The following is a 26,379-nucleotide window of genomic DNA, read 5'->3' as shown; positions in this document are numbered from 1 at the left end:
CGGGCGCCCGGGCGCGAGGGCGAGCGCGGGGCTTTATGCGCGCAGGGCGGCGGGGGGAGGAGCCGGCAGGTCGGCCCCCGGCGGGCCCTCCCCTCGGCCGTCCCCGCCCGCCCGCCCGAGCGGGGTCGGGGGAGGGGGCAGCATGGCCTGTCCGTCCGGCCCCCTTCGCCGCGCTCCTCATCTGCCCCGCGCCGAGCGCCGCCGCCGCCGCCGCCGCCGCCGCTCCGCTGCCCGCGCCGCCCGCGGCTTCCGATGGAGACTGACGCGCCCCAGCCCGGCCTCGCCTCCCCGGACTCGCCGCACGACCCCTGGTACGGCCCGGCCCAGCCCGGTCGGGCCTGCCCGGCCCGCGCCCGCCCCAGCCCCGCCAACATGGCCGATCCGGGTCGGGCCGGGCCTCCCCGGGGCCCGGGCCCGCGCCCCCTGCGCCCCGGCGCCAGGCGCTCACGCGGGCCCTTTGTGTCTCTCCTCCTCCCGCAGCAAGATGTTCATCGGGGGACTCAGTTGGCAGACTACGCAGGGTGAGCCAGCCCAGGAGCGCCTACCGGCCCCGCAGAACACCCCGGACCCCCACGGCGCCCCAGACCCAGACACCCCAGCCCGGCCCTGCGCCCTGCTGACCCCAGGCGCCCTCGTGCCCTCTTTCGCGCCCCTCCCGGGGACCCCGAGAGCGCAGGGCTATCTGCTAGCGCGCACGGCCCAGCGGGTGATGGGGAGCAGTTGAGGGGTTCAGGGGGCATCGGGGGCTGGGCCCGGCCCCCGGGACCCGCCGGCGGCTGCGTCAACTCCGCTCGCACCTGCGGCTCAAACTTTTGTGAGGCGGCTCCCGGAGCGGCGGGAACACGGCCGGAGCCGTCCCCCCTCCAGCCCAGCTTGGCCCTTGGCTTCCCGGGGCCCCGGTGGGCGCCACCAGGCTGCACGAGAGCCGGGCGAGGGCGGGAGGGGGTGCCGGCAATGGAGAGCGCGCCGGCAGCTTGGCACGGGGGCGACCGGGCTGCGCCGGGGTCAACGGGGGCAAAGGACGGGGGAGGGGGGAAGGGCGCGGGGCCCGGGTTGGTCCGAAGGCGGGTGTGTGGTTACAGAAGGGCTGCGCGAATACTTCGGCCAGTTCGGGGAGGTGAAGGAGTGTCTGGTGATGCGGGACCCCCTGACGAAGAGATCCAGGTGAGCCCCTCACCCCCTCCTCCTGCTCTCGGCTCACCCCCCTCCACCACTGCCACTCACTGCCTTGTAACCATCTGCCTCTCCCTCACTACGCCGCGCAGGGGTTTCGGCTTCGTCACTTTCATGGACCAGGCGGGGGTGGATAAAGTGCTGGCGCAATCGCGGCACGAGCTCGACTCCAAAACAGTGAGTGGCCCTCGGGGCTTCGGGGGTCCTTTGGGAGAGGGAGGCTGCCGGAGGAGAGGGTCAGGACTCTCTCCAGGGGACAGTTGGACGAGGTCCTTGAGGAAAGTGGGAGTTTTCTGAGTAAGAGGTCTGCCATGCTCTGAAACTTTGTCACTGGAGTTAGGGGCAGAGGGAGTAGAAAAATCCCAGGCCTGCGATGAGATGCTACACCTCCTCCCCCCCCCACCCCCCCGTATTGGTGAGGGAAGCAGTAGCCACCACCCCCTCCCTATAAGTACTAATCTCGATGCCTCAGAGCTTGGGGTGGGGCTGGGTCCCACCCCTAGCCCAAATTGGGTGAGTCAGGGTTGCAATGACCCACCCGGTGGCTTCTCTGAACTCTAACTAGTATTTGGCTCCGAGACACCCCCCTTCCCTTCCAGACCAATGGCAAAGCGTCACTGAGTCCCTCTCCCTCCCCTTTTCTCTCCTCCCCCGACTTTTGGTCAATGAGCTCCTTGCTTTGTGTAGAAGACACGGACCTGCTTTGACCATGAAGGGGATTTATGAGGAGGGAGCTAGCTAGCTTGATTGGGGGAGGAAAAGAAAGAAAGAAAGAAAAACCTTCTCAAGACTTGATCTTAGGAGGAACTGTTTGTTTGGCATTCAAACTCCTGGAACATTTTGCTGCTGTCCCACTGATCCCCAGTGTCTTGGACCCTGCAGGGGGCGCTGACGGAGGCCAGCTCAAGGGGAGAGGGAAAAGGAGAAAATCAGAGGAGGGCTTACTGGGTGATGGGGGTGTCTGTCTGCCAGGGGGCTGGGACAGTGTGATCTCCTCTCTCCACACTCCCCCACTCTCCCCCTGCCCCTGGGCCTCCCTGCTTGGGTCAGTCACTGGCTCCTGTTTACCTGCAACAATGGCTGGTTGTGCCCAAGAATTTGTTAAATTACCGCCTGTCCCCAGATCCTGTTATCTCTGCCCAGTGGCTCCCACTCCTGCTCACAGTAATGAGCAAATGAGGCCAGGCCTCGACTTTGCCGGCTCTGAAAGGATCTTCTTGGCGAAGCCTGAGTGACCCAGGCTGGGAAAGGAGAGACAGTGGCCTATTGTTTTTGGTGATTATCTGCCATCAAGCTGCCTGTTCTCCTACCATCCCCTGTCCTCAGAATGCACTGGTGGCTTCTGCTGCACTCAGGAAGCTGAGATTTAGGGGCTGGGGCTGGGGCTGGGGCTGGGGGCTGGAGGAGTGGAAGATTGATAAGGGTGAAGAGAGAGACAGGGAGGAAGGATGGTGAGATGGGTATCCTTAGGAGATTGGGACTCATCAAGGGCAAGGGCTTTGTGTCTGTGTTTGGCATCTCTGGGCTGGGGAAGGGGATGGGAGGGAGGTTTACTGTGGGGAGTCTATTTTGGGTTCTGACTTTCACCTTTTATTTACTTGTTGGGTTTTATTTATGTTGCCAGCTGTGAGTCAGAGTGGAGGTGGGGTGTGTCAGGGATTGGGTGTGCGTGGGTCTGGGGGAGTGGGTCTTGGGTACTGTCTCTCCATCAGGATCTGTGCAGGGGAACTTATGAAAGTGTGTGAGTGGCTAGGGAGGCTGTGCTCTGGGAGAAATAGAAGGATGAAAATGCTACAGATATATGAAATCCACGACAGCAATGGGAAGCTTGGATTTTCCCTAGAGCCCAGTGGGCCTTTGCAAGAGAGAAGGCATTGCCTAGTGTGCACTGTGGAGGTTCCATCTCTTTGGGCAGATTCCAGTGGGAGAGCCTGCAGGATGCTGGTTCCTGGTCTGTGTTATTCAGGCAGAGGAAAGCCAGAGCCAGTTGCCTAGAATGAGGCTGAGTTTTGAAAGAAGGAACTTTGGGGAAAGATAGATCTTCTCTGAGATTGGCTGCTGAACTTCTGCATGATGTCCACCCATGCGGGTGGCAAGAAACTCTAGCAAGACCTGGCCTCATAGGTCCTGCATCAGTCATAATGGCTCCTGCCCTGGTCTCTCGCTGTTTGTCAGCATGGCTGGAGTATCCAGGAGTACCCAGGTGCATCTTGATTTTTCCCTCTGTTCACAGCAGAGGGCAAAGGTGGCCTCCTAGTAATAGCACCTTTGTTTGTGCAATGAAGGGCAGTTCACAAAAGGCTGCTTTCACCCATGTTATCTCATTTGATTCCCTACAGCTGCCCCTGGGAAGTATGGGTGTGATTGTCCCCACTTTGCGGATGAAGGAACTGAGGCTCAGAAGGGCAAGCAAGTTACCAAGATCACAGGCTTGGCAAGCAGCCCAAAGTTTCTAAGTCCAAGTCCCATGCCCTTTCATGTCACCAAAGACTGCACTCTGCCTCACCCTGAGCCTGGCTGCATTATCAGGAGCTGTTTTCTTGCAGCCTCTAAGAGGGCTGTTAGAGACTAGAGGTATTGGAGAAACAACTGAGTCTATTCTTGGCAGTTATGAACTCTCATCTTGTAGACTTTTTCAGGCAAAGAGTATTTCTATTTGCTAGATTTCCAAAGTCAGAATCACATATCTTACCTTGACAGGTATCTGTGTGAAGTCAGGTTAGCAAGGAGGGCCCTCAATATACCTGATGCTTGAGGGAATAAGACTTGGTTTGCATTATTTTTGATTCTTGCTGTGAGCTAGACACCACACCAAGTGCTTTGTATGCTTTATCTCAAAAAATCTGCAAATGACCCTTTGAGGTGGGTATTATTATTTGTCCATTTTGCAGGTGACCCTAAGGCTCTGAGAGGTTAAATAACATGCCCAAGGTCTTATAGTAGGGAAGCAGTGTGAGATTTGAACTCATGCTTAACAACTGTGCTTTCCTGCCTGAGACTCTGGTGGTTTCTGTCACCTCTGTGTCCTGAGATGAGAGAGGTCCTCACTGCTTAAGGCTGTAATTGTCACAATCTGAGGTGTGATAAGCAAGACCCTTTCTACCTTTCCCTTCTCTTTTAGATTGACCCCAAGGTGGCCTTTCCTCGGCGAGCACAGCCTAAGGTAGGTGTGTGTTGGTGGCTGGGAGGAGCGCTGTCACTGAGGGCAACTCTGGACAGGGATTTCCCCAGCATTCTGTTTTGTGGCAGATGCTTCTAGAACCTCTGGAGTGTTTCAGGATAGGCGGAGGTGTGAAGAGGGGATTCCTGATGTCCTTATTCTGTGGAATGAAGACAGTATGCATCTTCCCATCTGCTCTGGAGAGGGGGCTGCATGTGTGGGAAGAAAGGGGAACTGCTCAGGGAATTCTTTGTCCCTATATTTGAAGTCAGTGCAGTTTGGACCCCAAGTCTAATTCTGACCTTATAGGTCACAGCCTCCTTGCCCAGAACCTTGGCAGATCAAACACAGGGCAGACTTGCCCTGCCTCTGAAGCTGAGCTAGAGTTGGGCCAGGGAGCATACCTCTGACCCCCTGCAAGTCACCTTCCAAGCTCTGGAATGAGGTGTGTTGGACTTGTAGAAGGGGAGGGGAACCAGGAGGTCTGTCACCTGTTGTCTTTCCATTTAGATATCTTTCCCTGGTGTTTTGGAGAGAGGGGCAGTGCATACAGAAAATGGATTTCTGAGAAGTTGGGCACTAGAGCACTTAAAACTTTTGGTGCAGGGCAGGAGCCTCAGATTTGAGTCTAGACCTCCTGGCAACTTTCCAGTTCTTAATTCTTAAGTCGTCCCCTATAGAAGACAGGAGGAAAGGCTAACTTATAGGGAGTCAGGACCCCTGAGTTTGTTGACTCAGCATGTGTCCTAGGACTGGGTACCTCTCCAAGAGATCTCGGTTTCCCCTTTTATCAGAAGTTGGTGGAAACCAGGATGCTTTTTGACTCTATCCTGTGAATTCCACCAAGGTTCCCAGAGCTCCTGCCAGGGTAGTGGGAGAGGAACTGTTTTAGGAGACAGGAAGGGGGCATCTCTGGAAAAAGTCCAGCAGAGGGCCTGAAAGCAATTATGGAGCAGGTATTCGAAGGAAGCCGCACCAGGGAGCACATGGTCGGAATTGGGTTAATTCCATTAAGCAGTTTGGTGACAGAAGGTGCTTTAGTGTTAGGATGGGGCTGGGAATTGCCGCGGATTAGCCATGCGCTCCTGGGGTAATTAGGACCATGTGTTCTTCCTAAAACAGGGCTGGGGCCACGGGGCTGCCAGAGGTTGGGCAGGGAAGAGGTTGATGAGGAAAATGTCGGAGTTAAGTTCAGGGAGACCCTGCGATGGCCTTGGCGGTCTCCCAGGAGGGCTGGTGGGGTTTTGGAGCTAGGCTGTGGGTCTGGGTCATTGACCCACCCCCTTTCCCCGTGTGAGTCCTTTGGGAAAGGATTTTTCCAGATACAGACCCCAGGGAGGGAGACACACTTAAGAAGTTAGGGTGTGACAGGCCTAGAGGTGGGGGTTAGGAGGAGCTTGGGGAGGCCTTCTGAGAGGCTGGGGCCACAGAGAGCTTGTCAGCTGGCAACCTGGCAGGGGGGCTGGAGCCCCTGCTGGTGGCGGTAGGCCACAGGCCTCAGATGCCCACTTTCTCCTTCCCTCCCCTAACAGATGGTGACTCGAACGAAGAAGATCTTTGTGGGGGGACTGTCAGTGAACACCACAGTGGAGGATGTGAAGCAATATTTTGAACAGTTCGGGAAGGTGGGTCTTAAATGGGGGTGGGTGCTTGCTGGGGCTGAGAATGCTAAGAGAGTGGTCAGGAGCCAGTGGGGTCAGCCAGGTCATCCCAATTCCTGCAGAAGGTGTAAGGGAAGTTGTGTCCTGCAGGTGAGGCCAGGTCAACTCAACTTTCGGGCTCCTGGCCCATCTATGGGCTTCTGACTCTTGACATCCCCTGGGAGCGGAAGCCACACAGTAGCGGCCCTGTTGTTGCCCTTCCTTCTGTATTTTTCTCCTGCTTATCTTCTTTCTCCTGAGGGAGGCGGTGCTCCTGTAGCCAGTTCAATCCAGTCACCCCTTAGCCTCTTGGGAGTTTGCACCTGTCCAGGCCAAGGGCGGTTGTCACCATCCCCCAACCCCTTCCTGGGGGATGATAAGGAGGCAATAAATATGACTCCCCATTTCACTTGGTACCTTGCTGGCCCAGGTGGGAAGCTGGGAGCAGGAGCTGAGGGGCTGCTAGGTATTGGAGGAAACTGAAGAAAGCACCCCCAAATTCTGATCTGGCCCAGAGAACGTGCGCTCACTTCTGGGTCATATCAAGCTTTCCTTTCTGGGCCTATGAAGAGGTAGGCTATGGGAAGATACGCGGTGTGTGGCCATGTCAGACAATAGGGTGTCCCTAGGAAGGTGAGCAATGTGAACTTCAGGGTCCTATGGTGAGATGGAGAGAGGGACCCAAATCCCAGCGGTGGTGGCTTGAGACCCAGGTCCCTGGTATTCCTTTTAGGTGAGTGAGGGCGGCTAGAGGCTGGGTCTCCACTTTCCCAGCAAGGCATTTGGTTCCCAGCAGGCCCAGCTGGAGGTGGCTAGAGAAATAGGCTGTAAGCTTGTGTGGCTGGTTGGGGGGGTCCCCTGGCCAGCGGATGCTGACGTGTGTGTGTGTGGCGGGGGGAGCGGGCAGAGGCCTCGGCTCAGGCACACCTCCTTGGGGACCTGGGTCCAGGAGGCTGGGCAGGCTGGGCCTGGGCCCCAGAGGGAAGGGCGCTCCTGGGAAGCAGCAGGCCCGGCTCGGCTTCGGCGGGGTGTCTTTGTGTCTGAGCGCCGAGCATTAGAGCTCGCACTAATCTGATCCAGCAGCTGTGATTGGAGGCCGCCTGCCCCCGGGGCCGGCGTTGCCATGGCAACCGGGCCCCAGGAGAAGCCGTCAGCGGCCGCGTCTTTTGTTCGGGCCTAAATCGGCGTTGGCATGTGAAACCGGCCCGGGGAGGCCAGGGGGAGCCGGAGAATAGGCTGCCAGGGAGCGAGGGGGACAGCCGGGAATGCCAAGGGCCCCGCGGCGGGGGGCCCCCCGCCCGGACCGAGGGGCCCGCCGCCGAGGGGGGAACAATGGTCAGCCGCCATGGCTGCCACTCAGGCTTAGCGGCCGCCGAACTTGGCGGCTCCCACTGGTCAGCAGGCTTCGGTCGCCTCCCCTCCCCCCGCCGTCCCCCCCCCCCCGCCCGAGCCCCCCTGCCCCCGGGTTCCCATGGAGACCAAAGCCTATTAAGGACACTGGGCTGGGAGCCTCCCTCCCCTCCGCTGGCCCCAGGAGGGGACACCGCTGGGGGTTACTCTGGACCCCCAGCCACTCTCCTTGCCCCGGCCTCAACCCCAGTGCCCCATCGGAGGTCTGTCCCGCCAAGGCCCAGGTTGAAGGTTGTGGGGCACCAGGGAGGTTGACTGGGACGGTCATGGGGAAGAAGAAGGCCGGAAGGATGTGGATTTGGCCTGAATCAGTCTGTGGACCAGGCAAGAACTCCAAGCTGTAGGATTAAGGAGGAAGGTGTGGCTGGTTCTTCGGTTCATTCACTCATCCATTCAAAAAAATAATTAATTGAGCACAAGTCAAGGTGCTCAGTAGAATGGTGATCGTGGTCACAGATGACCCACTGTCCTGGTGGAACCTTCCAGCTAGGGTGTTGGGCTGCTGCTCCCTCTAGTTTTGCCACCTTCCCCCATGTGACCGTGGGCAAGTTCCTCCATAATAAAGATAATAACAGCAGTTGTTATTTATTCAGCACTTACTGAATCCCAAGGGCTGTGAGTTAAGAGTTATGTGCACTGTCTTATTTAACTCCTTCCTATGCCCATTTCACAGATGAGGAACCAAAGTCATGGGGTCCTAAAGCCACTTGCCCAAGGTTACCGAATCAGCAAATCCAGGATCCAGGATTCCAGTTTAGGCCTGTCCTACTTAAAGCCTGTGCTTTGATCAAAACCCTTCTGTCTGGGTTTCTCTTTTCCATTGCTTAAGTGAGGGATGGGGAAGATGTGTAGAGCCTGAAGTGTCTGTCCAGCTGATTTGGGATAGGGACCCAGAATTGGGGTGGCAGGGTTAGTACTCTGCTGTAGGGTTCTGGGGATAGGAAGCCCCTTGGGAAGGGAGGTGTCATTTCATTCTGAGATTCTCCAGGAACCCCTCTGTCTCCTGGTTAAGCAGCCTTGATACCTAGGGAGAGCTGGGGGAGCACCTCCAAGGTTTGCACTTTCTACTTTAATGAGGCAGGGGAGGCCCCTGATAAGGCAGGTAGGGTCTGGAAGTAGAAGAAAGGAGGGGGAGAGAGCCTGTACCCTGTGCCCTGTGGCCTGAAAGTTTACCCTCACCCTTCGAATGGCAGACCATTTGTGCAAGGATCAGGGGCTGGAGTGGATGGGACTGGGGAGGATCAGAGGCAGCCCCTGATTTCCACTGAGGGTGACTCAGTCCTAGTGAAGAGGGGACAACAGATCCAGGCACAGGGAAGAAGGTGGGACATCCTCTGGCTGGAGAAGCAAGAGGAGAGATGACTGGGGTTCTAGAGAGGGTAGCGAATGTAGACCCTCCCCCTTCCTCAGTCCTTTCCCCTCCCCCAGACAGTGGGAGGCAAGCTGTCCAGGCACTGAACTCCACTTGCTTTAATTACAGCCTCTAGCTAAAGGAAACCTCAATTAGAGAAAAGATCTGTACCGGGAGAGGGGAGTCTAGTCTGTCTGTTGTCCTGTCCGCCTGGCCTTTTGCAAAAAAAAAAGAAGAAGAGGTTTTCTTAAAGCATCTCCTAATCTTGCTCCCATATTTTCTCCTCTAGTACAACCCTGTGCCGCCTCCTCCCTCCAGGACTTGCTGTGTAACCTTGGGAGGCAACTTCCCCTCTCTGAGCCCATTTCTTGACACAATGGGGATTTCCCCCTCCAGGAAGTGTTAGGATGATGGTTAAAGTGCTGGGCACCTCTTTGGAACTCGATAAATGTAGGCTGATTGATCCATTGAGAATCTGGTGACTTAACTAGAGGGTTCTGTGGTGTCCAGTGGGGTCGCAGATGGAAAGTTATCCCCTGAACTGGGAACAGGCTTAAGGGAAAGCCTGGCAGGGGCAAGAGGGGAGCGGGTCGTGGGAGCCCCTGGTGTCTGGTGGGTCCTCCATGGCAGGCTGTGTTTTAGGTGGATGATGCCATGCTGATGTTCGACAAAACCACCAACCGGCACCGAGGTGAGTGTGCCCCTCCCCCTTCCCAGGCTGGGCCTGGGGCCTGTGGTCAGCCAAGGGGGCTGCAGGTCACAGCTGCCCTTTCATCTCCTCTCCTGACATCCTATCCCTGAGGATCTGCATCCTCTCCCGGGCCTGGCCTTACAGAAGGCTTTTGTCCCACTAGTTTCCTGTGCTAGAAAACTGGCCGAATTGGAATTGCAGACAGAGGACGGGCTTCCCACCAATGGCGCCCTCCACCCCCGCCCCAGCCAGTGTCTGCCTCTGCCCAGGCTTACCTTGTTCCTGGTAACCAGAGCTTAGGCCAGGTTGCCCCAGGGTCACACTGACTCCAGAGCCCCAGGGAGTCTGCTGTGCCACTGCCCCCAACTCCTTTGGCCCTGAACCTGTGAGCATCTGGGCCACACTCTGTGATCGGCCTGGTTGTTTTTCTCTTAGGGGCCTTCTGAGAAATTCCACAGTAGCCCCTGGGGCACGCTCAGGAGGAGACAGGGTAGTTTCTCCAGTTGATTCAGGGCTTTGGGCCTTTTCGTTTTTTGGGGGCCATGTGTGTGCAGCACGCATGCTCAGGCACGTGTGCATGCCTGAATATGTATGTATGTCTGGTATGTTGGGGCAATAGTATGTTATAGAGAGCCCACGGGTATCTTTGGGATGGGCGCCTAGGGGGGTGTGTGTGCGTCTGTGTACAGAAGTATGTTCGGGCATGTGCACCTTTGTGTAAGTTTGTCCATGGATGTTCTTTTCCCCCCTCTTTGGTAAGCATCTGAGGGACAGAGAGAAGGCAAGTTAAGTGTACATGGTCCTCTGTATCTGTGCATTCTGTGTTTTTGGATTCAATCAACTGTGGATCAAAAATATTCAGAAAAAAAAAATGCTATCTGTACTAAGCCTGTGCAAACCTTTTTTTTCCTTGCCATTGTACCCTCAGCTGTGCGGTATAACAGCTCTGTGCGTAGCATTCACGTTGAATCAGGAATCAGAAGTAATCTAGAAATGATTTAAAGTATAAGAGAGGCTGTACATAGGTTCTACGCAAATACTGGCCTTTTTTAAGGGACTTGAGCATAGCACGGATTTGGGGGCCTGCGAGGCATCCTGGAACTAATCCCCCTCTGATTTTGAGGGACAATTACATTCTCTTGGCAGCTTTGCCATTTTCGAACTTGCTGTGTGACCTTGGGCAGGTTACTTTACCTCACTGAGCCTTGGTTTGCTCTTCTGTAATTTGGGACTTGATACCCTGTCTCAGCCGGTAGTTGAGAGTATCCTAGGCTGTGGGCAGAGCCTTTCATTAACTCTCAGACACTTGGCCACAGGAGGAGATGTGGTATGGGGATGGCCTGGGGCTGGGTTTTGACCATGAGCCCTGGTTCTGACCCTGCCCTTGCCCCTTGTCCAACCTGTAGGGTTTGGGTTTGTCACATTCGAAAGCGAGGACATCGTGGAAAAAGTGTGTGAAATCCACTTCCATGAAATCAACAACAAAATGGTAAGCCATCCAGGGAAGCCCCGGGGTACCAGAGGTGGGGTGTGGGGGTGTGAGGAGGTGTTACAATGAGCAGGGCAGAGCTGGTTCTCTCACCTCTTGGAAATCTAGACAGGGAGGCAGTGTCAGTGATTAACTGGGTTCCTCTTCGAGCCTCAGTTTCTTCATCTGTAAAATGGGAGCCATAGCAGCACCTCCATCATAGACTTAGTGCAAAAATTCAGTGACTACGGCATGCAGAGCCTTTTATGCAGGGCCTTGCACAATGCGTGCTCCATAAATGGTAACTATGAAATTAATAATAAAAAGGCCTGGCGGGGACTCAGAGGGATGGCGACCCTAGCTGGAGAAAGAATTGACCATCAGGTCTTGTTGCAGGTGGAATGTAAGAAAGCTCAGCCAAAGGAGGTGATGTCGCCGACGGGCTCAGCCCGGGGCCGGTCTCGAGTCATGCCCTATGGAATGGACGCCTTTATGCTGGGAATCGGCATGCTGGGTACGAGCTAGGCCTGCACCTGCGGCTTCTTCCTACCCGGAACTACTCCTGGGACTTCCAGGGGCTGCGTGGGTGTTGCATCTCTTCTGTGGTCTGCCCTCCTGTCTGAGTCACTGGGCGGCAGTGGAGGCCAGGCATCTCGGTCAGGGCTGGCAGTCCTACCCAGGGTGGGATGGTTTGGTTGTGGAGTGCTGCCCTCTCGTGGTAGCCAGAAGAATGGTGCAGCTGCTCTCTATTGATTGGTCCTCTGTCCATCCATCCATCTATTCAGTAAATAGGTGCCGAGCACCTGCATGGGCCAGGCAGCCTTCCAGGAATCCCAGCCTTGACTTTCCTCAGCTTTATGGTCTGTCAGGGCAGACAAGTGAGAAAGAAGACAAATAGATTTAGGGTGGAATACAGGATGCCAAGGGAGCATTGGCATGGGGAACTTGACCAAGACTTGGAAAAAATGGAAAATACGTACTATTTACACTGATTCTGCAGGTTGAGTAGAAGCCAGTTATGGGAGGGCAGTCGCAAAGAGAATGGAAAAGTATTCCAGAGGAAACAGCACTTGGCTAAGGCCTCTTGGAAGGCAAAAGGAAGGCTGCCTCCTCTTATTCAAATTTAAAATGTTTTAGTTGTCAATGGACCTTTATTTTATTTATTTATATGTGGTGCTGAGAATTGAACCCAGTGCCTTACACATGCTAGGCAAGCGCTCTACCACTGAGCTGCAACCCCAGCCCCTATTTTATTTATTTTTAAGTGGTGCTAAGGATCAAACACAGTGCCTCACAAGTGCTAGGCAAGTGCTTTACCACTGATTACCAGCCCCAAGATTTTAGAGGAAGGATACCAGGGGTTGAACTCAAGGGCACTCAACCACTGAGCCACATCCCCAGCCCTGTTTTGTATTTTATTTAGAGACAGGGTCTCACTGAGCTGCTTAGCTCCTCACTTTTGCTGAGACTATCTTTGAATTTGCGATCTTCCTGCCTCAGCCTCCCAAGCCACTGGGATTACAGATGTGCACCACTGCACCTGGCTCCAAGATATTTTTTTAATATAATCACAGTATAATTGTTCATTGCAAAAATTTATTTCATTTAGCTTTTCAGGGTCAGGACCTGCCCTCATGGGGTTCCCCTTTTAGTGAGATAAGAGTAAGTGAACACTGTCATCACGGAATGTTTGGGGACTGTGAGAGGCCCAAGGGAGGTACCTAGACCCACATGGGAGTAGGGGGGCTCCCTGGAGGGAGTGAAGGGTGCCTTGAGCCTTGAAAGTTGAGGTGGCAGTCACAGTTTGGGCCCAGGTAAATTTGGGTGGCAAATTTGAGAAAGCTCACCGTTTCCCTGTAAAGATGTATACACATAGGAAGAGGATTGTTCAAGGGGGTCTTTATGCCTGCTATGGGGGAGGGGTACACAGAGAGGTGCTCTGAGACTTCAGAAGCTGGGGGGCCTAGCAGGGCTAGAGGGTCAGCATTGTGATCACAGGAGAGGTGTGGACAAGAGCACCCTCCAAACAGGATGTAGTCTTCTTTTTCTTTTTCTTTTATATTTTTTTTAGTAGATAGACACAATACCTTTATTTTTTTAAAATGTCTATTTTTTTAGTTGTAATTGGACACAACATCTTTTATTTATTTTTATGTGGTGCTAAGGATCGAACCCAGTGTCTCACGTGTGCTAGGCAAGTGCTCTGCTACTGAGCCACAACTGCAGCCCAACACAGTCTTCTTGAAGAAGTAATTCCAAACTCTCTGAAGAATGGCAAATAATAGAATAACATAAAAAACATAAAAGAACATCCATATACTATTGTATCAGATTTGCCTGTTGATATTCGATCCCTTTGCTTTATCATTCTCATGCTGTGTGTATGCATTTACATGTATGCATATACATACCCATGGGATATTTTCCTAAATCATTCAAGGGTAAATCACCCATATGACCCATTTACCTGTTTCCTTAAGACTAGAGATAATCTTTCCTATAACCACAGTATGCTTGTCAACTTCACAAATTTATATTGATGCAGTTATTTTCATTTAGCACTGGGATGTGGCTCCGTGGTAGAGCACTTGCCTAGCCTGTACAAGGTCCTGGGTTTTTCACTGAGGGGAAAAAATTTCATCGAATCTATCTTCTGTTTTTTAATATTATCAATAACACCCCTCATACTGGGCATCGAACTTTGCGACACTTTACCATTCAGCTACATCCACTCCTTTTTTATTTTTTTAATTTTTGCTGAGTTGCTAAGGGCCTCAAACTTGTGATCCTCCTGCCTCACACTCTCACTAAGATTACAGGTGTGTACCACCACACCCAGCCAATGATGGTCTTTATAACATACTTACTTTTGTTCCCCAGAACAACAACTGGGCTAGAATCAGATTTTAAATTTAGTTGTCTTGTCTGTTTAGCTGCCTTTGATCTTGTACCTTAAGGATTTTTTTTTTTTTGGGTACTGGAGATTGAACTCAGGGGCACTAAACCACTGAGCCACATCCCCAGACTTATTTTTGTATTTTTTTAAAACATTTATTTTTTAGTTGTAGTTGGATACAATACCTTTATTTTATTTATTTTTATGTGGTACTGAGGATCAAGCCCAGGGCCTCACACGTGATAGGTGAGTGCTCTGCCACTGAGCCACAGCTCTAGCCCCCTATTTTTGTATTTTATTTAGAGACAGAGTCTCCCTGAGTTACTTAAGATCTCAATAAGTTGAACAGGCTGGCTTTTTTTTTAATATTTATTTTTTTAGGTGTAGATGGACACAATACAATGCCTTTATTTTTATGTGGTGCTGAGGATCGAACTCGGGTCCCGCCCATGCTAGGCGAGTGCTCTACTGCTGAGCCACAATCCCAGCCCCAAGAGGCTGGCTTTGAACTCACGATTTTCCCATCTTAGCCTCCTGAGCTTCTGGGATTACAGGCGTGCGCCACCCCCACCCGGCTTGAGTAATTCTTGATCTGATTTCACCCTCATTTAAAAAGAAAATGTCTAATAAGAAGTGAGATTGGTTAGGAGTATTGGAGCCAGTCACATCTGAATTTGAATCCCAGCTGTACCATTATTACTAACTATAGGATCTTCCTTGATTTTCTTAACAGAAAACCAAGTCTTGAAGAAATCATGAGATAAGTTCAGACAGTGATCATCAGTGCTATGAAAGGGGGGAAAAACAGGCTGGGGTTGTGGCTCAGTGGTACAGGGCTTGCCTAGCACATGTGAGGCACTGGGTTCAATCTCCAGCGCCACATAAAAAAAAACTAGGGGCCGGGGCTGGGGCTCTGTGGTAGAGCACTTGCCTTGTCGGGGTGAGGTACTGGGTTTGATCCTCAGCACCACACAAAAATAAATAAATAAAGATATTGTATCCATCTACAACTAAAAAACTATTTTAAAAAAAAAAAACTAACTAAATAAATAAACAATGAATGAGAGGAGAAAAAAACAGGGTGACATGGTAGAGATTGTAACTGCTAGGAAAGGAGGACTCCTGTGGGAGGACCTCTTTGAGACTTGTCCAGTGAGGACTCAGTCATGCATTCATCTGGGGAAGAGTGTTCCACGCAGAGGCAACAGCCTATGCAAAGGCCCTGGTGTGTGCATGAGCTTGGATTTAAGAAACAAGGAAACCAATGTGACTTAGCAAGGGAGTGGGAAGCAGAGTGTAGGACATGAGGACAGAGGGAAGCAGGAGCCAGAGCATGAAGGGCTTTTTTTTTTTTTTTAAATATTTATTTATTTATTTTAGTTTTCGGTGGACACAACATCTTTGTTTGTATGTGGTGTTGAGGATCGAACCCGGGCCGCACGCATGCCAGGCAAGCGCACTACTGCTTGAGCCACATCCCCAGCCCCATGAAGGGCTTTGATAAGGGGTTTAGAATATTCTCGGCCAATAAATATTACCTCTCTGAGCCTCAGTTCCCTTGTCTACAAAATAAGGTTGTTTGGACATGGTGGTGCACGCCTGTAATTCCAGCAACCCATGAGGCTGAGGCAAGAGAATTGCAAGTTCAAAGCCAAAATAAGCAACTTAGGGGGGCCCTAAACAACTTAGCGAGACCCTGTCTCAACATAAAAAGGTCTTGGGATGTGGCTCAGTGGTTAAGTGTCCCTGAGTTCAATCCCCAGCACCAAATACATAAATAAATAAATAAAATGAGGCTATTAATAGTACCAACTTGTTATGTACTATTTCCTTTTGAGGTTTAATGAGATCATTAAGTATACACTGCTTAGCACTGGACTTGGCATTCCAAAGGTACTTGGAAAGCAGGACTGAGGATTATTCATGATAAGGAGGTGGTGGAGGAGGAAGTGATTGGTTCAGATCCTTCCTGTCCTAGCAGGGTCTGAGCTGTGGGTAAGGCATCTGACGCTGCCCCTTTGCCCCATCAGGTTACCCAGGTTTCCAAGCCACAACCTATGCCAGTCGGAGTTATACAGGCCTTGCCCCTGGCTACACCTACCAGTTCCCAGGTAAGTCCTGCTTGGTGTCCCTCTATGGCCAGCATGTCCCCAGTTCCCAGGCAGTCTCACTCCTCAGGGTGGTGTCTGGGGTGCATGGCTGGGCGTCTGCCTGCTGGAGGCTTGGAAGGAAGGGCATGTCTGATGAAGGAGGGCCTTTCCCCTGACCTTTCCCCAAAAGCTGGGGACAAGGGCTCCCGGTGTGGCCCCTGCATGGTACTGTTCTCTCCCAGGCCCTTCTCTGCCTGCCTCCTACCTTCTGTCCTCCCCTCCCAACTCTGGGGTTGCCACTTCCACCAAAGAGGACACCAGATTGGCAGTAGGAGCACCCTCCCTAAGGGTCATTGTGAATTGCGCCTTCACAGACATAATACAATGACCAGGTGCTATGCTGAGCCCTTCAAAGTCACACAAGCCCTCTTGAGACTCTAAATGCCAAGAAACAAAAGCATTATAATCACCTTCAACATAGACTAGACCTTAAAAAAGTATCAGGAAGCCCAACAAAGTTCTGGACTGTTCCATGATGAGTATTCAATATGTTTTCTCTGAAATATTAAATATCAGGTTTTTTTTTTTTTTAATATTTTGCTTTAATTGTAGTTGGATACAAAATAATTTTATTTTTATGTGGTGCTGAGGATTGAACCCAGCACCCCACAAGTGCTAAGCGAGCAGTCTACCGCTGGGCCAAACCCCTACCCCCTAAACATCAAATTTTTACAAGGCAACTTATTTATTATTTAGTTTTGCAGTGCTGGGAATGGAACCTGAGGCAAGTGTCTACCACTGAGCTACACCCCCAATCGGTTTTGGTCTTGTTTTTATTTGAAAGGTTCCTAAGCACTTGTATCCTCTGCCCCCTGGGCTATTGTTTAACTAGGAATCCTTTATTTACATTATGTTGTCTGATCCTCCCAATAATTCCATGGGAGGGATGATTATACCCATTTTAGAGATGAGGAAACAGGTTTGGAAAGGAAATGTGACCTACTTAGATGATAACTAGGAAGTGGCATGGCTGGGAAATGGACCCAAGCTGGAGTAGGACTTATTCTATAACCAATGTTTTTCTTTAAGCTGCCTCTGAAGCTCTCTCCTCATTAAAAGTGAGAGAGAGGGGGAGAGAGAAGATTCTGGAAGGCGTCTTTAGTTCAATCCTAAGCCTTTTTTGTTCTTTTGGTGGTGCTGGGGATTGAACCCAGGGCCCGTGCATGCTAGGCAGCACTCTGCCTCTTGGTAGATGTCCCCAGCCCCAGTCCTAAGCCTTTAAAGGAATACCCAGGGTTGTAGTGGCAGCACTGCCTGTGCCTAGGGTTCAGGTGGCAACTCCACCTGTTCTTTTGCTCTCTCTGCTTCTCCTCTTTGTGTCTCCTTCCCCTCCCTTCCCTTCTGGGGACTTTCTTTCCCCGTCCTCAGCTCTTGGGTCCTGTGCATGGCCTGTCCCCTCACCTAGTGTCCCTTTGGGTACATTTGTCCTCCCTGGGCCATGTCTGAGGGGCCTCCCATACTTCTTCCTAAGCTGTTTTACGTTTCATTTTAGAATTCCGTGTAGAGCGGACCCCTCTCCCGAGCGCCCCAGTCCTCCCCGAGCTTACAGGTCAGTCGCTCGGATTTCGTACATCTCCTAGGCCACATGGGGAGAAAGAGAAGGGCCCAGAGACCTCTGGGGAAAGCCAGTGGGACTCTTTTCTCCTGCCCACCAGTCCCCTGGCTGGGAGGACACAGCAGACTGTGCCTGGGCACTGGCCAGTCTGTGGAGCTACGTTGCCCTTAAGGGTGGGGTATAGGGCCAAGCCAAACAGATGGAGGCAACATCACTCATTCACCATTTGGCAAATATTTACCTAGCACCTCCCGTGTGCCAGGCACCACAGAGGATCTGGGATCCAGCAGTGAATAGGCCAAGATCTCAAACTCAAAGCGGAGTGGGCCAGCGAGGAGGCCAGGGAATTCTGGGCATGCTTGGTGGACAGGCCTGCCGTCCCTGCAAGCCTGTCTTTGGCGGAAGGGGATGCAGACCCAGCCTTCTCCAATCTCATTTTTCTAGACAAGCCAGAAATCCAATTTTTGCTTTCGTATGAATTTTTTGATCATTTTTAAGGATTGACAACAATTCCAAATTATCATTTGGAATGGCCAAATGAAACCCATCCAAGGGCCAAATCTGGCCCTCAGTTTGCCCATGTGCGATTGCTGGGAAAGTTGGATGGAGGTGCTTAGCCATCCAGGACCATTTCTCCAGCTGGAGCCTTCACTCCAGCCAAGCAGCTCAGCTGCAGAGATGGGGCAAGGCGGAGTGGGGGGCTTTATACACAGGATGATGGGCTACAAGGGGTTTCTCTGTCCCATCTGCTTCTACCCCCACCCCACCCCTAGACTCTCCCCCAACCTGGCCGTGTGTGAGCATGGATGCTGCTTTAGATGAAACCTTCCTTCCAAGGGGTGCTCAGGGTTCCCCAAGAATGTGGGAGGGGAAAGGGAAACTTGGGATGAAGGAAGGGGAGGGAGGAGAGCCCTGGTGGCAGAAGTCCCAGCGGCTCTACCATGAACAGACGGGTGTTGACAGCAGTTGGGGAGGAGGGTAGTTCCTTTTTAATCCAGTGAGAACTGTGCATTGAGGACCTACTATGTGCAGCATGCACAGCCAGGCCCTGGGGGCAGACAGGGACAGAACAGAGCCAGACCCTGCTCTCATAGAGCATGCCAGCTAGACAGGAAATGAAATACCATACAAACAAGTAGTTGTTTACAGTTGTGATAAGCACTAGCTAGAGTTGGCTATTCTCTGACTTTGCTCTGTGGTGGCCAAAAACCAGACTTCAGCACCCAGCCCCTGCCCCCATCCCTGCTCCTGTCCCTGCCCCTACAGACCAGATGTAAGCAGTGTCCTCTTAACTGATATTTTGGCAGGGGAGGAAGTAAGTTCTGGGCTCAGCAATTCTTGAAAGTCCAGGGTCTGAACTTTTCTCTTGCCTAGGAGAAAAGGGGACTTGGGTGTTTCCTTCGTGTATTCAGTACATATTTATAGGGCTGGTGCTGGGCCAGGCACGGGGACACTACAGTGAATAAATCAACAAGGCCACTATCATCTGGGTGCTGGTATTCTAGAGGTAAATGAGGGTAAGAAGTTCCCCAGCAAAGATAGAGCAGGAAGCTGTCCTGCGGGGTTAGGATTGGCCCCAGGGCTGCCTGAATGGAGGGTGATCAGGGAAGCTTCTCAAGAGGTGACTTGTGAGTGGGAAAGAGCCAGCTGTATGAAGGCGCTGGAAAGATCCCTCCAAGATGCAGGAACTACAGTCCTCCTTTTGAATCTCCCAGTCCAGTGGCTTTGCCAAGGATTTGGAAGGGCCTTATCTAAGGTCCCTATCCCTAGGTCTGTCCATTTCAAGGCCAGAGTCACTCAAACAGCCCCAAGGGGCACTTTTTGGAGTGAGAGCATGGTGGCGTAAGGCTTGCCAAGTGCAAATCCCGAAAGACCATCCTCAGCATGGGGTAGAGCTCCTTGGTGGCCACAGTGTCAGGGCCAAGCAGTGGAGGTACTCACCTCAGCCTCAGGGAGTTCCCTGCTCAAGCCAACAGGTTATCTAAGCAGAGGTCCCTTCTACTCCTTCAGCAGACAGTTATTAAATATCTGCTATGTAAAGGGAAAGGTGGGAGGTGCCGGGGGTTGATGGATAACAAGGCAAGAGCCAGGTCCCTGTGCCTGGAGAGAGCTTGACTGAAAAGATGCTGAGAGCATTTGGGAGAAGGAGTGGTGATTGACGGGCTGGGTGGCCAGGGAGACCCTGAGGGGTGCTCTTGGAAGAAGGGGATTGAGAAACACAGGACACACAGCAGAAGCAGCAGTGGCCCAGCTGTGGCCTCCACCAGAGTCTGTCCTCAGTCTGACTCCATGGCGAGTTCTGGAGCCCTGATGTGCCAGAGTCGGTCACACCTTGGGGCTGTGGGACTGGCTTTCTGCACCCCTACCCAGTTGGTCACTGGCTGGAAAGAGGGACATAGCCTTCTGGCCACCTCTGGGCTACATGACCTGTGTTGTGCCAAGGGTGCTCAGGAGAAGGGGCATCTGCACTGAGCACACAGAGCAGCTCAGGGGCCACCCTCTGGGAGTCGTGGGTTGCTTCAGTGTATCCTTTGAGTCTGGGGGGGACACTGAGGCTGAACAGCTTGCTGCGAAGCTTTCCTCCCTCCTACCTTTATTCTACCCATCAAATCAGGGCATGGATGGTGGCCTAAGGTGGCTCTTGGTGCCTTGGCCCTGGGGATGCATTGAGATGGGGTCAGGAAGGAGAGCCTCTGCCAGAAGTTGGGGGCCTCCTTCATCCGTCTGCCCCCCTCTGGCCGCACTGAGACGCTCGAACCTTCTCTTCCAGCCATTCCTCTCACTGCTTATGGACCAATGGCAGCGGCAGCAGCAGCAGCGGCTGTGGTTCGAGGGACAGGTGAGGCCTTCCGGGGTCGGGGTGCAGGGGGCAGAGAATTCTAGTGGGGAGATGAGGTGGCCATTGCTATCCCTTGACAAAGGCACCAATTTATTCACTCAAGTGTTAACTGGGTACCTACCCTGTACCGGGTGTTGTGCCCACATCAGTGAGCCAGGATGGACACTCACAGGCCTTCTGCCATCTGTGGCTTCCAGGCTACTGGGGACAAGGCTATGATTCCAGAGGATGTTTCTGCTGCTCGGGGGGGAATCAGGTGCCAGAGCAGCTCCCAGCCGGGGCTTCTGAGGAAGGCCAGGGAAGGCTTCCAGGGCAAAGGGCCTCTTGACTTGAGATTTGGAGACAAAGAGGAGGAAAAGTGTTTTTGGCCGGGGGAAGAGCACTGCAAAGGCTTGGAGGCTAGTTGCATGGGTAGTGCGGGAGTGGGGGCAGGGGACAGTGGAACTTCAAGCAGCAGAGTGACAGAGGTCAGATTTAGAAAATGCACTGGGCTGCGGGGTGGGGACAGGTTTGAAGGGGCTGAAGGAGGAGGCTGTGGAGTGAGCAAACAGGAAGCGATAGGGGTTGGGGTTGGGGGTAAATGAATGTAGAGAGATCTCCATGGGGTAGACCCATAGGACTGCTGGGATGTAGGGGTCAAGGTCATGGTGGAGGAGGTTTGGTGGGGTGCCATGGGGCAGCAGTGGGCACCAGGGCTATCACTATCTTCTTTCTGGGTTGCCAGGCTCTCACCCTTGGACGATGGCTCCCCCTCCAGGTTCAACTCCCAGCCGCACAGGGGGCTTCCTGGGGACCACCAGCCCTGGCCCCATGGCTGAGCTCTATGGGGCAGCCAACCAGGACTCGGGGGTCAGCAGTTACATCAGTGCCGCCAGCCCCGCCCCCAGCACCGGCTTTGGCCACAGTCTTGGGGTGAGTGGTCAGGCCCGGCGGCCTCCACCTCCCTTTACCCTGCGAAACCCCAAAGTGAGGGAGGGAGAGGTGTTTGTCTTCTCTGGAAAAAGGTCAGGTGAGACATGATGGATGGGGAAAGAAAGTGTCACTAATGGGGAACAGTGGAAATTAACATTGGCATAGTCGGCATTCAGTCGTCACCATCTGCGTGTCAGCATTTGGTGGGCTCTGAGATGGGCCAGTGGATTCATACCCTCTCTGCCCGTAATGAGATTCGAGTCTAGCTCAGGAGGACCCTAGTATTAACCAGGGTGCTGATTATATGTAAATTCCCAGGCCTGCCTTGGAGTCTCTTTGCACCAGTCTATGGTAGGGTAGAAAAAGATTTGTGCCTTACCTTGGGCTTCTGGTGAGAGAGGAAAGGAGCACCTAAATGTTCTGTACTTTCTGCAGGATTCTAGGAGTCTAATTCTTTTCTTTTCAGGGTCCCTTGATTGCCACAGCCTTCACCAATGGGTACCACTGAAGCAGGGGACAGGTGGCAGGAGGTGAGAAGGTGGGAACAGGTATGGGATAAGGGTGGCACCAGGCATCTGATCCTGGATGATCCCATCTGGGACACAGATTCCCTTCCCTGTCATCACAGAACCATAGTCTACTAGGGAAGACAGTCCTTTATTTTCGCAGTGATGAGTGAACATAGGAAAAGCTGCTCAGCCGGGCATGTTAGTGTACTCCTGTAATCCTAGCAACTCTGGAGGCTTAGGCAAGAGGATTGCAAATTGGAGGCCAGCCTGGGCAACTTAGCAAGACACTATCTCAAATAAAAGGGACTGGGGATGTAGCTCAGTGGTAGAGTGTCCCTGAGTTCAGTTCCCAGTACGACAAAAACAAAACAAAGCAAAAATAACTATAATGCCTCTCAAAAGGAAAATGATTAGATAAATTAGTGTACCTACAGTGGGGTATTACACAGCTATAAAATAGGACACCCCTGGTACATGGGACTCCCTGTGAATTGGTGATATTTCATTCTTTACCTCACTTGTTCAAATATTTATTAAGCACTATTCTGGGACAGAGAGATGAGCAAATGAGATGAGGTCCTCTCTCATCCCAGACAAAACAAACAAATGAGAGAATCCTAAATAGTGTATAGGGGATTATTTTAGGGTTCAGAGGTGTCCCTGAGAAGGTGACATTTGAATAAATCCAGCCACTCCAAATCTGGGAGACAGTGCCCTCTGGACAAAACTCTTCTGGAAGGGGACCAGAGGGTGTATGTGTTCTGGGGACTGCCCCTTACCCCCACAGGGACCGGCAGGGTCCAAGGCCTCTATAACCTGCCATTGTCTTCCCAGCGCCCCAGCCTGAAGCTGACAGAGGACCATGAGTGAGCCAGCGAGGGGGTGGGGACACCTCAGCCGCAGCCGCCGCCCCCTCCCCCTGCAGCGACTCGGATGCTACTGCCTGCCCCCCACTCCCTGGGCCCCCCCCAGGCCCCTGCCCTGCTGCCCCCCCACATCCGTCTGGCTCCCCTACTAACCTCCCCTTCTACCCTTGCCCCCTCCCCACCTGCCTCTCTCCCTGCCCGCTTTTATTTATTTTGGATTAGCCGGTTGTCCCCTACCCCTGTGGACGTCCCCTCTCGGTCTGCCCCCCTCCTCCCCGCCACCCCTATAGGACATGCCCCCCAGAAAGGCTTTTTGTATTTGTGCATAGCTAGAGTGAGGGCGGGGGGGCCTGCTACAGGCCTAGCCCCTACCCTTTTTTTTATTCTGATTTTTCCCTCCTTTATTTGTTCCTTTTTTTTTTCCCTTTCTTTCTTTTTTTTTTTTTTAAAGAAACCGTTTTTAAACTATTTCTAGGTTTGTGAATGTGAAGCCCCAGGCCGCAGGGGGCAAGGGGCCAGGTGCCCCCCACCAGCTGAGAACAAAGTGTCTATGTGGGTGTGGCCCCTGGCCCGCCTCCCTCCAGCCCTGGAGAGGAGGGCAGGGCTGCGGGTAGGCCAGGCCGAGCCCCTGGAACATCCCGTCCTGTATCATATGTAAATACTGTGAGGTGAAGCCCCCCACCCCTCTCTAAGACCCCTTGGGGTGAGGGCATTGCCTGGGCCCCACAGGGCAAAGGTCTCCCCCACCCCTCCTCTGTCCCCTCGATGACACCGTTACTGTAAGCTTGCAGGCCTCGGCCTGGCCGCAGCAGGCCCACTCTCTCAGGCCCTCAGGGTCAAGGCCTTGGGCCTGCTCACCCCGAAAACCCAGTGTGGGGGCGAGGGAAGAGAAGGGCTTGCCCAGAGCCACTGCTGGAAAGGAATTAGCTCTCCAAAGGTCTCCCCTGTCCCCTGCCTAGGTTGGACCTTTACTTCTGCTCTGAGCCCCCACTCCACTGAGTGGAAACCCGGGGCACTTGGGTAAGGAACAGACGCCAGGGGAAAGCAAAGGGCTTCTCAGGGAACCCCCAATTCTCTCACTGAAGTTTCCCACCAGGATGGTCCTGTGGCCAGAGGCCCTTGGCAGCCCCTTACCCCAGAGCCCCCTTCAAAGGCAAAAGAGGCTCAGGGTATGATTATGAAGGGAGACCTAGCTGGCGTGGCAGGGCTGATGCCCACCCACTGTCCCCCTTCTATGTCCCTCTCCCCCAGGCCTGAGGCTGGGGGCCTAAGCTCCCTGCCCCATCAGAGCCCCCACCCCATCCAGCCAGCCTTTGGAGAGTTAATTGCCCGTGTGAGGTGCTTAACCTATTAGCCCTGAGAACACAAAGCAATAATCTTTGTTACTGAGATGCGCGGCTGTTTGTTTGTTTTTTTCTTTTTCTCTTTTTTTTTTTTTTTAAATGTTTCCTAATAAAAGAGAAGCTGCATTTTATTGGTTTTTATTTTTTATTTTCTACACATTTGAGCTGAGTCCAGAGAAACTCAGCTTCTCCCTTCTTCTCATCCCTTGACCTTCCCACCCCACTGGGCCCAACCATGGGCTCAGGGCCCTGGAATTCCGTTTTCTGAATTGTTTGGGGAATATTTTTTTTTTTTTAAGATGTTACATGTGTTTTGAAGCCAGCAAGTTACCACCCTCCGGTGTCTCTTCTCTCCACATCTGTAACTTCTTTTCCAGGTTTTATTTTCAGTTTTAAATTCCTAATAAATTATTTGAAAACGGTGCTGAGCTTGTGAGCATTTTTGTCTGTGTGTTCAGGTCACGGTGCCCCAGGATACCTCATTTTTCTGTACAGAGGTGGCAGAACTCCATCCTCTTAGGGTCCCTGATGGGTCCAAGGACTGAATTGACTTTACATGTATTAAAAGAAGAAAAGTATACTCATTTATTTTATGTAATTTTACATAGTGTGGACATCTTCATAAAAAAAAATGAAAACTTTGCAGAGAAACCCTTCAACAAAATTCAGAACACGTTCATGATAAAAACACTGAAGAAACTAGGGATGGAAAGAAGGAAAATACCTCAACATCATAAAGGCTATCTATGAAAAACCCAAAGCCAACTTCATTGTAAATAGGGAAAACTGACAGCATTTCCTTTAAAGTCTGGAACAAGACAAGGATGTCCATTCTCACTACTCCTACAATAAAGTATTAAAAATTCTAGCTAGAACAATTAGGAATGAGAAGGAAATAAAAGATAAAAATAGGAAAGGAAGGGGCTGGGGTGGTGGCTCAGTGGTAAAGCGCTTGCCTAGCATGTGTGAGACACTGGGTTCAATTATCAGTACCGCATATAAGTAAATATAAATAAAGGTCCATTGACAGCTAAAAAATATTTTTTAAAAAAATTAGGAAAGGAAGGCTTGGCATGGTAGCGCGTGCCTGTAATCCCAGTGGCTTGGGAGGCTGATGCAGGTGGATCATGAGTTCAAACCAGCCTCAGCAACTTATCGAGGGAGGAAGCAACTCAGCAAGACCCTGTCTCTAAATAAAATACAAACAAAAAGGCGGGGGGGGGGGGGGGCTCAGTGGTTAAGTGTCCCTGGGTTCTATCTCTAGTACCAAAAAAGAAAAAAGAAAGGAAGATGTCAAATTATCACTGTTTGCAAATGATATGACCCTCTACTAAGAAGATCCAAAAAGCTCCACCAAAAGACTACTAGAGCTAATAAATTCAGCAAAGAAGTAGGTTACAAAATCAACATTCAAAAATCCACAGTTTTCCTATGTACCAACAATGAATCTGCTGAGACAGTAATCCGGAAAACAATCCTATTCACAATACCTTAAGACAAAACAAAACAAAAAACCTAGGAATAAATCTAACCAAGGAGGCAAAAGACCTCTACAATGAAAACTATATAGAACATTGAAAAAGAAACTAAAGACGTTAGAAAATGGAAAGACGGCCCATGTTCATAGATAGGCAGAATTAATATTGTTAAAATGGCCATACTACCAAAAGCAATATATAGATTCAAGGCAATTCTCATAAAAATACCAATGACATTCTTCACAGAAGTAGGGGAAAAAAAAGTTCTAAAATTCATTTGGGAGAATAAAAGACCTGCCAGAACAGCCAAAGAAATTCTAAGCCAAAAAAACAACGCCGGAGGCATCACATCTAACTTCAAATTATACTACAGAGCTATAGTAACAAAACCGCAAGGTACTGGCATCAAAACAGCCACACAGACCAATGGTACAGAATAAAAGACACAGAGACAAACCCACACAGATACAGTCAACTGATTCTTGACAAAGACACCAAAAACATTGGAGAAAAGACAGTCTTTGTAACAAACGGTGCCGGGGAAACTGGTTATCCATGTGTGTAAGAATGAGACTAGACCCTTCTCTTTCACCCTGCAAAAAAAATCAACTCAAGATGAATCAAAGACCTCAGAATTAGCCCAGAAACCATGCATAGGCAATGATATTCTCTCTTTTTTCTTTTGTGGTTCTGGGGATTGAATCCACAGCCTTGTGCATGCAAGGCAAGCACTTTACCAAATGAGCTATATCTCCAGCTCGCCTTTTTCCCAATAGGACCTGTAAACCTCAGGAAATAATGCCAAGAGAATAAATGGGATGGCATCAAATTAAAAAGCTTATGCACAGCAAAAGAGGAAACAATTAGGAATGTGAAGAGAGAACCTGCAAAATGGGAGAAAATCATTGCAAGCTACCCTTCTGACAGGATTAATATCT

At 51.7% G+C, this 26,379-nt stretch overlaps 1 protein-coding gene across 2 annotated transcripts; it reads left to right on the top strand.

Annotated features, from left to right (window-relative positions):
• The first annotated feature begins 215 nt into the window (after positions 1–215).
• Positions 216–24,386, top strand: Msi1 (musashi RNA binding protein 1). Of its 2 annotated transcripts, XM_046456488.2 has the most exons (15): positions 216–311; positions 481–521; positions 1,083–1,164; positions 1,266–1,350; positions 4,295–4,336; positions 5,866–5,958; positions 9,377–9,425; positions 10,832–10,914; positions 11,290–11,407; positions 15,820–15,900; positions 17,432–17,488; positions 20,265–20,333; positions 21,058–21,245; positions 21,712–21,775; positions 22,589–24,386. In XM_046456488.2, exons 1-14 carry the CDS (start codon positions 253–255, stop codon positions 21,751–21,753), a joined length of 1,089 nt encoding a protein of 362 aa, XP_046312444.1. In that variant the 5' UTR covers positions 216–252; the 3' UTR covers positions 21,754–21,775; positions 22,589–24,386. The 2 variants fall into 2 exon arrangements, with proteins under 2 accessions (XP_046312444.1, XP_046312445.1); XM_046456489.2 differs by lacking the exon at positions 17,432–17,488.
• The last annotated feature ends 1,993 nt before the right edge of the window (positions 24,387–26,379 follow it).

The sequence above is a fragment of the Marmota monax genome, unplaced genomic scaffold (genome assembly GCF_021218885.2).
Source record: "Marmota monax isolate L192 unplaced genomic scaffold, Marmota_monax_Labrador192_F-V1.1 WCK01_AAM20220418_F8-fsc00185, whole genome shotgun sequence".
Taxonomy (NCBI): domain Eukaryota; kingdom Metazoa; phylum Chordata; class Mammalia; order Rodentia; family Sciuridae; genus Marmota; species Marmota monax.
This window is presented reverse-complemented; position numbering and strand designations above follow the sequence as displayed.